The 12,594-nt window shown below is 46.2% G+C and overlaps 1 protein-coding gene across 2 annotated transcripts in view; it reads right to left on the bottom strand.

Annotated features, from left to right (window-relative positions):
- Window positions 1-9,524: 9,524 nt before the first annotated feature.
- PYGL (glycogen phosphorylase L) overlaps window positions 9,525-12,594 on the bottom strand; it is a 53,166-nt gene continuing 50,096 nt past the window's right edge. For both annotated transcript variants that reach the window (XM_079906350.1, XM_079906351.1), the window contains exon 21: window positions 9,525-10,407. In XM_079906350.1, the coding sequence (XP_079762476.1) occupies window positions 10,395-10,407 (13 nt within the window). In that variant the 3' untranslated portion in view covers window positions 9,525-10,394. The remainder of the gene's footprint in view (window positions 10,408-12,594) is intronic.

Raw genomic sequence — 12,594 nt, 5'->3', positions numbered from 1 at the left:
AACAAAACACCAAAAAGGTGGTGCATTTGGACACATGGAGTAATTGTGTAGTTCATAACCCTGTGGACAGATAAAGTAGTAATCAATGAAAGGGAGCTAAAGAAATTCTTACTACAGTAATGATGACAGGTTTGTGTGTGTGTGAGAGAGACAGAGAGAGAGAAAGAGAGAGGGAGGGAAAGAGAGAGAGGAGAGAGGGAGAGAGAGGAAGAAGATGGGGGTTGGGAAGGGAAGGTTCAGGGAAAAAGGGAAAAACAAAAGGGAGAAAGAAAAAAGAAGGGTTAAAGTGGAGGAAAGCATATGTCCTTCAGGAGGATCTTCTAAAGCTGCAACTCTCAGACTTTTGTTTTATTACTATCATAGTAAGAAATGTATTTTACTCCACGCAGGGCGCGCACGCGCGCGCGCACACGCGCACACACACACACACACACACACACACACAGATGTATAGACTAAAACAGAAAATAAGTTTGCGCGTAGCCAGCTAGAAGAGTAGGGCACTTATTTCCATCACACATCATCAGTGCGTGTGGCGTCGGGGGCGCTAGGGCAGCCCGCCCCCGGGCCGCGCCCAGCCGCGCGCTGGGTCAGACGCCCCGCTCCACCCGCCGCAGGGCCCCCGGGTCGCCACACCCGCGGGGGAGGAGAGCGACCGGGGCGCGGCTCTGGGCTACCGGCGGCAGCTCCCGCGGCGGCGGCGGCCGATCCAGACGCGACGCGGGATGGAGACAGACAAGCAGGGCTGCGTGCCCGCGTGGTGGCACATGGTCACGTGGAACCTGAGGTGAGTGCACGCCGCGCCCTGTGCGCCCCGGCAGCGCCCCGCCGGCTCCGACCGCCCGGAATGCGGCAGTGGGGGTACCGCCGGGCGGTGACGCAGGGCTGGTGGCCGAGCGCTGACTCCCGGGGCTTCGGAGGCCCCCAGAGCTCTTGGACGGCTGTATCCTCAGCCCCAACTCCTACCCGCGCCGGCGACACTCGCACGTTTGATTTTTCAGGAACCTATATCCCTTTGGGGCTTCTGAACTAGAGATTCCAGAAAGCTGGTTCAGGTTCCTGTGCCAATCTCTTATCTGCCTTGACATTTTACTAACAGCAGGACGGATTTTAAAAAATAATAATAGTGGCAATAATAATCGGTGTTGTGGTCTTGGAAGGCATTCTGTTAGGTCAAGGGCCTATCTGTGTAGATGGAGAAGGATCGGAAGCCCACCTCCCTGAGTGTGAAGCGTCTGGCGTGTGAAGAACGCCTCTCCATAATGCTAGAGATGCATGGTACATTGAAACCATAACTTGGCATCACTGCCTGTGCCTAGTTCTTATATCCTTCAAATGTGAAATGTGTAGGTCAGCACAGGTTTTTCATTTTCTTCCTTCCATGAATCCTTGGCTTGAGCAGTCATCTTAGACTACCTCAGTCGACCAGCAATGCACTGACTGTCTTGTTTGCGTTGAAGCCAGGTATTGGTTGGAGACCTTGGACCCAAAAGACTGCGTGTCTTGTTTTGTCTTGTTGGTGTGGGAAGGTATTGGTAGTTTTGTTTACCTTGCTTCTTTCTATTCCTTTGTTTTGCTTTGTTAAATTTTTGCTGATTACAAGATATCCAAAAATCATATCCAGGCACAGGAGACTTCACTTTGGGATGTCTGAGTGGTGAAGACAAACACCAATCTCCTTTCCTTTCTTCCTGCTGTGGCCAAAGGCAGGAGGCAGAGAGTGGCCCTCTCCTGGCCCAGCGGTGCAGGCCGGAGCCCCCTTTCTGTGTTGGATCTGAACACCAGTCAGAATGTCCTGACTGGCTGCACTTTTCACCATCATGGGCCTTACCTCCCAGATACGGTTGTTCTGGGAAAGCTAGCATTTACCACCTTTTAGTGGGTGGCTGATTATTTAACATTTATTTGGTAGAGAATCAAAGCTGCAGTTCACGCTTTCAGAGAACAGCCCACTTTGTTGATAGTGGAGAGGAGATGGGGATTTGGGGCCCCTTACTTGCCTTCGTAGTTACTAAAAATAATTATCGAGATGCTCCGTGAAAGAATAAAATACTTGGGCATTTCTTCATCTGAGCAGAAAATTACTGATCTAATTTAGGCCGTGCTGAGGCACAGACTGATATCCAGCATCCCGAGTCCTTTTTGTTCCTTGGAGCTGGTGAGTTTAGCAAACATTCATGGAGGGCCTGCTGTGCACCTGGAACAGCCTGTAGCTGTGGATCTATTGTGATATGTTGTGAAACTCAGGGAGAACATTAAACCATGTTGTTTTCAGTGATTATTTTTTAATGCCTTGGGGATCTATTTATTTTACAAAAGTCTCATCAGATGTAGTTGCTTCTGAAGATGGATGGGCCCAGGAAAGTAAATCTCCACTTGCAACTGATCTTCTTCAAATCAGAAAAATGGAAACCATGTTCAGGAAAGAAGTTGGGGGAAGCCAAAGGGCTGTTTTCCTCTTCATTTCTCCCTATTTCATCCCAAGTTTTTACTTTTCTAGATAGTGCTTAGAAAATCCCCATGAGAAGGCTGATAAACGTATCCATCCTCACCAGAGTATTGGACATCCCACTCCCTATCAGGCACTCATCCAGGCCCCGGGCACACAACCATAAATAAAACAGGCAAAACCCCTGCTCTTGGGGAGCTCACATTGATTAATTTTCAGTTGTATCAATAATTCAAAACAGAGAAGGAATCCCTTCCCCTGTCCCCCAAAGCTACCAATAAGCCTTGCTTCCTTCTCCTTTATGAAAGAAATACACTCTTCTTTCTGTTCTCAACCTTTCATTCAATGAATATTTATGGAGCTCGGCCCTGTGCTAGGCAGAGTGGAATGTAAAAGCAGTATTATCTGTCACGTGGTTCTTGTCACTGGGGAGACAGGACTCATAGTGGGAAAACAATCAGAAAACAATTAAGGGTCAAACTGAGGCCCCGATTATAATTAGTGGGAGGGGTGAAAAGAGGAAAAGTCACCATGAGAAGATCTGTCTAGAGAAGCTTTGAAAAAAAAAAGAGGGACACTTGAGTGGATGTGAAGGAAAGGGAGGATTTGGTTGCGAGGAAAGAAGGGAGGAGAACACAGATGTAACTTGGTGCTTGGTGAGTTGGTGATCAATACATGTTGGCGGGATGAATGGGCACAGGGTGGATGTGTGGCATGTCTTAATATTTGGAATCGCTGTCTTGCCAAATGTGGTCAGAGTTGGGCTTCCCAAAGCTGGTACCTCTGAGCATGAAGGAGAAATGATTCGCCCTGGAGCAGCTGGTTCCACGAGGTTTTGCCAGTAAGAATCATCCAGTTAGGTTCTGTAGCCCCTGTGGGATGCGGTGCAGTTACAGCCACGGCTAATCAAAGGGCAGGCGAAGAACACCGAAGCGTCAAGGTGGCTGTTTGATGTGCTGGCCGCGAGCGAGGACCGGGCTGAAACTGCATCCTCTGCTCAAATAAGGTCTATTAGCCACTGGTGACTTTTGATCCCCTATTGATCTAGGGGAAGTCAAACTGACAGCCCCCTAGTTCAAAGGAGCCGTTGTGCATTATTGATGCTGTGAGGGATGTGGTCACTCTGTTCTCTTCCCGCAGCAATTCTCACAGAAGTGCCTTGAGCTATTTGAGAGAAGGGTCCTGTATGAATTATTCTTTAAAAACAGAAACATATTTCCCTCTCTTGCCCCAGCTTCCCAAGCACCCTGCTACCTGCAAAAGGTAACTTAGCGGGAGTCTAACAGGCAGGGTAGTGGGAGTTCAGAGAGTCAGGAGAAAGAAAGCCAGAGCCAGCCAACTGGAAGGGAGCATAAGAATTCAGTTCTGCTCATCTGTCTGGGCGTGATCTGTGGCTCAAAGTGGCTCCTCTGGGTTTTGATTTCTTATCTCTAAAATCAGAACAGCCATATCCTCCGCTTCCGACCACCTTCATGGAGGCTATTTTAAAGTATGAAACAATCATTTTCGTTTCTTTCTTGCTGATTTTATGTGTAGGCAGTTGCCCATGGCTGATGTATTTGAAGAGCTGTCCATCACCCTTAGCCTGCTTATCTTTTCCACTCCCAGCAGAATTGCTGGAAATTCATCAGAGATTCATTACCTTCTGCCTCCATGCCTTTTCCAAACATGTGTAAGTGCCCTGATTTTTAAGTTATTAACACTTGAGGGAGAATTTTTTTAGAGGTCTTTCTTTGATGCCTTTGGCTATCTTCTGAGGATACGGGAGCAGGAAGGAAGAAAGTGGGAGGAAGGAGGGACCCTGAGAGGAGCAAGGGTGCAGAAGGGGAGAAAAGGATCCTGAAACAACTCTCTCTAAGAGCTGAATTTCACCAGAGCCCAGCCTTGTTCCTGGGGCTCATTTTTGCTTCAAGGATGACAAGTAGAACTCACCAGGACTGTGACAGCTCACTGGAGATCACCAGGGAACTCTGGGGTTGTACAGACCTGGGTTCACGTGGCTCTGCCATTCATTGGCTCTGTGAGCTTGGGAAGGGTCCTTAACTTTTCAGCCTCCTCATCTGCAAAGCAGAGGTAATAACAGTTGTCTTCTAAGATGCCTCTGGTCTAGCAGAGGAATCAGGGCAGGGGAGACAGCGCATCAGAAATGCTTTCCATCCCCTACAGCTTCACGATTTGATCACACTGACCGTTCACAGTAGGGAAAGGGACTCTTGTCATGGACGATGTGGACAAAAACTGGGAGCAGCAGGTGGTGACACTGACCTCCTGTGTCCCTCGTTTCTCAAAGGTAGGAGACAGTCCTCATGGGAGATGTGGCTAGAGACAGAGGTAGCCTGAGGGAGCCCTCATGGACAAACCATAACTTGTCTGCTGGTGGCCCCCAGTTTGGATGGTTCGTGTCACAGGGGGCAGTAGAATGAACAAGATGTGCGTGGCCCCCCGTGTCCCATTCCCTGACCAGGCCCTGCTGCGTCCAGCTTCCAGGTCCCCCCCTGCACCCCAGGCTGCTCCTCACGGCCCCGCCCACCAGGGATGTCACCTCAGATGTGAGGGTTTTGTCTCATTGCTTCCCAAGACCCAGGCAGAAGGGGCGGTGGGAATCTGACGATTATTCATTCACTGCTTTAGACTAGTACTAATAGTAGCTAGCACATACAGCACTGAACTGTGATGTGACTGAAAACCGTGGCAACTGTTAAAACAGTCTGAATCCTGTTTCCTGGTGACTTCAGGGTCCAGCCTTGGCCTTCTGTGGGGTACACTGAGGAAACAAGTCTGACGCGAGTACATCCGTGTCCCCTCCCCTCCTGTCCTGTCACACCTGGGCTTTCTGAGCAGCTGGTAGGGGCCCTGACTTATTGCTTTCCTCTCCTGGTTCTCCCTTCGTGCCGGATCTGGATCTGCCCTAATTACATACAGTTCTGTAAAGGATTTTTGCTTAAATGCCAACCTGCCTGTAATTCCCAGTGTCGGTCTGTGAAATTCAATTTGGAGGTTAAAAGGAGAAACAAACCGAGACAACACTTGGGCTGATTTTGAATACCTTGTTTGCTTCACAGTATCTTACAGCTCTTTCCCATACTCCTGTTCAACCCTCAGAAGAAAAATTGCCACTCTGTGTGACAGCTTTACAACTAAATCATTAAACGAACATATTTTCCCTCCTCTGATGCACATGGTGATTTTTTTCAACTTTTGTGAGTATGTACCTTTTGTGAATTTGCCTTTATATATTTTTTTCCCAAATAGAGAACTTACTGCCCTTACAGTTATGGCATAATGAAAAAGATATGTCAGTTATAAAATTATGGCTAGACTTAAATGGTCTGAAACCTATTTAATATTGGCTTTGGGGTCTAGGATGAATCCTTGCAAACTGTTGGGATAGATAGAAAAATATGGCCTTGCGGGTAGAGTTTCAATTCAGGAGCTCAGTCTTCAAATTGGCTATTAATCTGTATACCTTACTGCTTCCTGTATTCTGTGCCTTTTCTCTTCCTCTTCTTGCCTGTATCCCTTGAGAGAGAGACAGGTTGATGTGAGAAATCTATTTTCCCGTGTTTTTTCTACCAAGTGCTGCGTTAGTCAGTGCGACACACGGTTCTTCTAGAGCACAGGTGATGCTCTCACCTGCATGTCTCCAGGTGTATGTTTATCTTGGACATTTAGTGGCTTATGGCTAATGACTAAGTTTTACTTAGTGCAAAAAGTAACTCATGACTTAAGTAGCAAAATACTCACTACCTTCTTCTAGACCCTCTTACTTTTTAGGTGAATGGTCTCCTTTGCTTTTCGCTTGAAACGGGGATGAAGATTGAATAAACTCCATTAGAGGCTATATATAGCACTGGTGGTATTTTTAAGTCTAGCTTTAGTTTTTTTGGGGGGGGCAACTCTTTTGCGGGGTAGTCCTAATTTATAAAGTAAAAATACTTTGCTTGGAATTGAGTGTAGTAGCTTGCAGCTTAGAAACATGTCAATCATGAGGCTAATTACTTTTTTTGATTGTGATTAAGAGACGTGGAATTCGATTCTGGGAGTTGACAATGAATTCTCCTTTCCAGTCAAAGCACCATTTCTTGTGGATTTAAAGAAACCGGAGTTAAAGATTCCTCACACAGTGAGCTTCTACATCAAAGGTGAACCTAGGGTGATTCTGGGAACATGGTGAGTGCACTGATTGGACCCTGGGGTGCTTGGTGGGTGTGGCTTTCAGGTCACAAGGGCAGAGGTGAGCAGTGCTGTGTTACTTGCCTGGGGAGAGGTCGGTGTTCCTTGGAGGAAGCTGTTCCACACAGCTTCCCTTTATATTGACGCTCGACTTGCTTGCATTTGCTTTTCAGGAATCTTACGTTGGAGTTTGGAGTCTTTCAGGTGCCTTGGGTCTGTCTTCTTCCCTGCCTTATGCCTCACCCCCTTCCCACCCTGCTCCAGACCCACTGGCCTCCGTGTATAGAAGCCATGCTCTGTCTGCATTTCTTTCTCTCTCTCTGCTCCCTCTGTTCCCTCCTTTTGCCTAACTAACTGCTTACCCATCTCTTGGGTCTCATTTTAAACGGTAATTTTCAGGAAACCCTTTCCTCACCGCCCCCATTTTCGGCATATGTTAGTGCAACCTGTGCTTGTCCTTTACTGCGTTTATCCCCACTGTAATTGAATAAATGCTTGTGTGATTATCTGATGAATGTTTGTCTTCCTTATGAGACAGTAACTTCATAGGTGGGGGACTTTGTTGGTGGGTTTCCATTGCTCAGCACAGTGCTTGGCAGAGGGCACTCCATAAATACTTGTCCATCAAGGCCGTGAGCATCCTACTGTCTGTTTTGCTCTGATCTCAATATTTTCTTCTGTTTGGTTCACCTACTTGTTCGTGGTTGCCAGTTTTCCCGTGCCTTGTTTTATATTTCATCTCCCTGAGTTTAAACATGTGATCACAGAATGTTTGGGGGCCAATATGGATGGGTTCACATAACTTCTTCCTAATTTGCAGGGTACAGTCCCACCAATAGTGTTGGAATTTGAAAACATCTTTCTTCTTTACTCTTGCCCCATCAGTCCTTGTTTGGTGAGTCAGCTGTCCTCGTGACTAGCTTATCTAGATGGCAGCAATGCCCGTCTTCGCAGTACAGACTTGGGGTTTGGGGTTTGATGTCAGACTTTTTGCCTCTAAATGATTGAGAGACTGGGACTTCCCTCGTGGTCTGGTGGTTAGGACTCTGCACTTCCACTGCAGGGGGCATGGGTTTGATCCCTGGTTGGGGAACTAAGATCCCACATGCTGCACGCGGTGTGACCAAAAAAAAAAAAAAAAAAGATTGAGGGACTGAAGATTTATCATCACATGGCCAGTTCTCCAGGTCTCCTGGTGACATGTCATATGGCAGTGTTCGTGTTAGCAGGGTTCATTCATTGGTTTAACAAGGTGCAGGAACTGGAGCTCACTCAGGTGTTTAAAATCACAAGGTCACTGGGTTTCTTGAGTAGAATAGCTTAATTTCATGTTCAAGTTCTTTTCTCCTACCTAAACTGGTTTCCCTTTGTTTCCAATTTGTTTCTTCAGCCAAACCAATAGCAGGTGGCAGATATCTATTATCTTTTACTTGTTTCCACCCAGTGGATTGCATTTCAACAAACCACACCTAAGAATTGCAGTCTTGGAAGCATGATTGGTATAGGAGTCAGAAGAACTAAAACAGTAAATGGTTAAAAGGGGTTATCTCGGCATGGGAGAGGGGGGGTAAGGCAGTAGTGGTTTTCATTATAAGACGTTTGTGGCATTATATTTTAATTTTTACCATGTGCATATATATTAAGCAGATACATATCTGTATGTAAATATATTGACTATTTACGTATAATAATCCATTATATATTCTAATAGTATATAAACATATAAATATGTATCTGATTGACATAAGGAGGTTTCAGACTTTGGCAAGGATAGAGAAGTCTTCTCTCTGTCCATGTTGGCCGAAACCTTTCCTTGCTTTTCAGGCACACAGTTTCTAGCTGCTGGTGGGGGGAGGATGCTAAGGGGAAGGGCCGTAGCTGCTATGAAGCAGCCCTCCATGACGGCAACCCAATTATTGTTTATCTTCATGGCATGCAGAACACAAGTCAGTTGCCTTTGCTTGGATGTTGTTTTTTTTTTACAGAGTGAAAGAGCATTTCAGCCCTGTGGGGGCATGTAAGGCAGAGCTCAGTTTTTAGGTCTGTAAGCATCCCTTCACATATTTTTTTCCCTTTGTTGAAATTTGAGGGTGTTCTGGCAATAGGCTTCTCTTTTAAAAAAATCTATATATTCTATATGTAGAATATGTGGATCCTTAACTGAAAGGGAAACTAACTTCCAAAATTTGGATACTGATTTCAAAGAAGGCAATGGTTCCTTTACTCCCCAAGAGTGTCGGAAATGATGGATCAAACCCATGGACGACTGGGTAGGGAGTAGGCATGAGGTATGGAGAAGAGGAAGAGCAGTTTCCACATCAGTGGTCTTCTCCCAGAACCACATGGAGATTCATTTATTTGGCATGAATCCTATTAATCAAAAGTATGGATTCCCTAGGAGAGACCACCTGGAATTCTGATCACGGCTACTGGGGGCCACCTGACTAATTCTAGTCTGGAATGCTGATGCCTCGGCCTGCTCTCTGTGGTCCCAACCTTGCTTGGTAACCAAGAGCACCTCCCAGGAGGCTGGCTGTCCTTTGGTGCACTGCCAGTCCCTCTGTGGGCCTGTGTCATTATGGTGGGTGACGAGTATTGGCTGTGACTGCGGGTCTCAGCATGGGGGAGGGGCGGTGTGCCTCAGAGACCCGCAGACCTCGCTCTGTCTCTGGGAGGACACTTCAAACTCAGTGACAAGGTCTGGAATCTGCCCCTTGGCTCCCCGCCTCTGTCTCTTTTACTCACTGTCTTTTTGTGTCAGAAGATGGCCTTCTCAAGACTTGCCTTTGCTCAAGCGGCTTTCTTGAGGTGTATGTTTCAGAGTCACATTTACACAGATTCCCTGTGAAATCAACATTTTTCAACATTGCTTAACATTGTTCTGATTGTGTAAACTTGGGCACGGTGTTACAATGCATTTTTATTTAAAGGGTCACGTGAATCACACAGTCATGTCTGCCCTCTGAGTGAATCCGCTCTTGCCCTCAGTTATCCCAGATTTCCTGACTTGGGGTCAGCTGCACCTTCCTCTGTCTCCTGCCCGAAAGTCTCAGCTTGCTCTCAGCAGTACTGAGCTGGAAGGAGGCCAAATGACAGATCACAGGGAACCTTGATGAAAGCAGTGGTTCTATACTTGGGATCCATAGACGCCCCAGAGGGTCCATGAACTCCCAACCCAAAATTGTACACAAAATTTGAAGAGTGGATACATTTTTCGGGGCAGCGGGTCCATAGCTTTAATTACATGTTCAAAGGGTTCCATGACCCACTAAGGTTTAAGAAACTTGGCTCTAAAACAAATTCAAATGGTTTTTTAAAGAATCCTCTGCCTTTTGAATCATCTTTATCTCCCTTTTATGTGGTTAATACAGAGTAGGCTGTGGTTCTTTTGGAAAAAAGTATTTCTTGTACCTCCAGGGCTGTGAGTCTCTCTCCTTCACTTCATCTTGCACCTCATGGCACAGTGGACAGGATGCAGGCAGATCTTCCTTTAGTGAACTTGATTATATCATCCCTTTTTCTGAAAAGCCACTTTCTGGAACTTATTTTCCTTTAGCTTCTAGAAGTATTCTTAGCAATAGGTTTTGCTGTGCAGCAGTGAAAGGAGATGGGTTGCCAGCAGTTCAATCAAATGCTTACGTTGAGAAGCGCTAGCGGTCCGGGCAGCCGGTGCTCACTTGGGGGAAGGCGGCAGCAGAGGGGAGCTGTGGGTCATTCACCCTGACACAGGCGCGTGGGCTATGACACCAAGAAGCATTGCCCTCTCTCCTGGTTATTTGTCTAACCTGAAAAAGAAAGGCGTGAGATCAGATGCCAGCAGCATGCTAGTGATTTTTGTTGAACTTGTCATTGTAATTCCTAATTCTTGCTCTTTTTTTTTTAAACCTCCTCTACAGGGCAGCTCCTCATAGACTTGAGCTAGTAAAGGTATGTCTGAAGGGGCCTCAAGGCACCGATTTTATGTCTCCATTTATTCTCTTCTGGGCTACAGCCCTAAGATCTTCCTCCGCCCTCAGCATGGTTATCTCCTGAGAGCTCCTGGAGGTGAGGGTGGGTTTGTGGTGTCTGGGCCTAAAGTCCCATGAGTAGACTTCTCTTCCAGCTTTGACCTTGGGGGATCAAAACAGATGTGAACATCTCTGAGTCCCAAACACTTTAATGAATTTGTTCCTTTCATCACCAGATGGAGTTGAATTTATTTGCTTTTTCTAAGGGCTAGGGGATGGGTTGAGAAAATATATTAAGTGCAAAAACCACTCCTTACCAGAAACAACCTTTTTGGTGGTATGGGATAAAGATGTAGAGTGTCTTCTCTTAAGTCATTCAGGCCCTTCTTCAGCCCCATAAGAGGCTGGGCCGAGGGAAGGTGGCCACACCTTGGTGTCCTCACCAGCCTGCTACAGACTCCAGTTTTGGGGGGCAGCCCCTGCATCTCCCAGCATGAGGAAGATGGCAGGCTCTCCACCTTGCCTTATCTGACTGACAGCTGGCTGGCGGGCTCCTGTTTATGCCCTCCCACACTCCCCTCAGGTAGTCAGTAATCTCTCCCTTAGGTGATTCAGCTGCTTGTCTAGTTATCGATCCCAAGACCTGGTCTCTCCTCCCACAAGCCAGCTCCCACTCCAGAGCCCTCTCCTGATTTCACAGCATTAGTGGGGCCCGGAATCCTGCCAGGCCCAGCACCCCAGCACCTTCTTCATCCTCCCTCCCCTGTTCAGACATGGCCATCCTCTCCTGTCTACTCCCCTCTCTCATCACTCCAAGGAGTGGTGGGCTGGATGCAGTTTTGCCTGGGGTGATGATGTCTATTAATTTTTAGGTTTACTTTCCACCTTGAACTCCACTCTTGGTACTTCCCTAAGTGGGATGGTGTGGTGCTGAGGTCTGTGGGAACGTGTACTTTTTTCCCCTCCTACTGTTGGCCAAGGTGAATTGTATGTCTTCGATGTGCACAGGAAGAAGAGTTGTAGGTGTAGGTGTGAAAAGTAGCCAGATCAGCCTTGTGGTGTGTGGGATGTGTGGGGATGGTATGATAAGACTTCCTCCTCCAGGCAGGTTCTGGATTCCACACACCACAGTCATACTTCCCAGCCTGACCAAACTTCCCTAGCTCTTCATTTTCTCCTTTGGATAGGCGGTTTCTTTTAAAAATTAAAACTTTGTTATTAAATTGTCCTTCCTCCCTCCCTCTCTCCCCCTTTCTCATTCATTCATCACTTCAATCACCCAGCAAAACTATTTTCATTTATTTGCATTCCCACCTAGTTTTTAATCTCTATAAAGTTTTTCATGTTACTGACTGTATCTCTGTATAACTTTACGTTGTGCTCTTTTACTTAATACCATTTAAAAAATATTCTTCAGTGTTTTTCCACAGTCATCATAGTTACCAATTTAAAGGGTGATCATTCTCCATTATATTTATAGACAATTGTTTATTTACTTAAATATTTCACTGCTATTTAATACAAGTTTTTTTTTTCCTCCTAAATTCTTTTAAAATAGTATTGCTATGGAAAACTTTAAGCAGTTAGTTTATTCTTCTTTTGGAATTTTTTTTCCTGGAGATTAATTCTTAGGAGTAGGATCTGTTGCTTGAGTTGCATTGTCTTGGGAGTTGCATTGTCTTAGGAGTTGCATTGTCTTAGGAGTAGGATCTGTTGCTTGAGTTGCATTGTCTTAGGATTAGGATCTGTTGCTTGAGTTGCATTGTCTTGGGAGTTGCATTGTCTTAGGAGTTGCATTGTCTTAGGAGTAGGATCTGTTGCTTGAGTTGCATTGTCTTAGGATTAGGATCTGTTGCTTGAGTTGCATTGTCTTAGGAGTAGGATCTGTTGCTTGAGTTGCATTGTCAAGGGGCTCTTCAGTTTATGGCACCACAAAAAACACATGGATGTTCCCGTTTCCCTGGATGCTGAACTGCCCTGTGTCTTGGATAACTTGTTTGGAGGGAATGTAGTTTAAATACATGT

This window comes from Stenella coeruleoalba (assembly GCF_951394435.1).
Source record: "Stenella coeruleoalba genome assembly, chromosome: 2".
Taxonomy (NCBI): Eukaryota; Metazoa; Chordata; class Mammalia; order Artiodactyla; family Delphinidae; genus Stenella; species Stenella coeruleoalba.
Note: the sequence above shows the minus strand (reverse complement) of the source record. Positions and strands in the feature narration are given on the sequence as shown.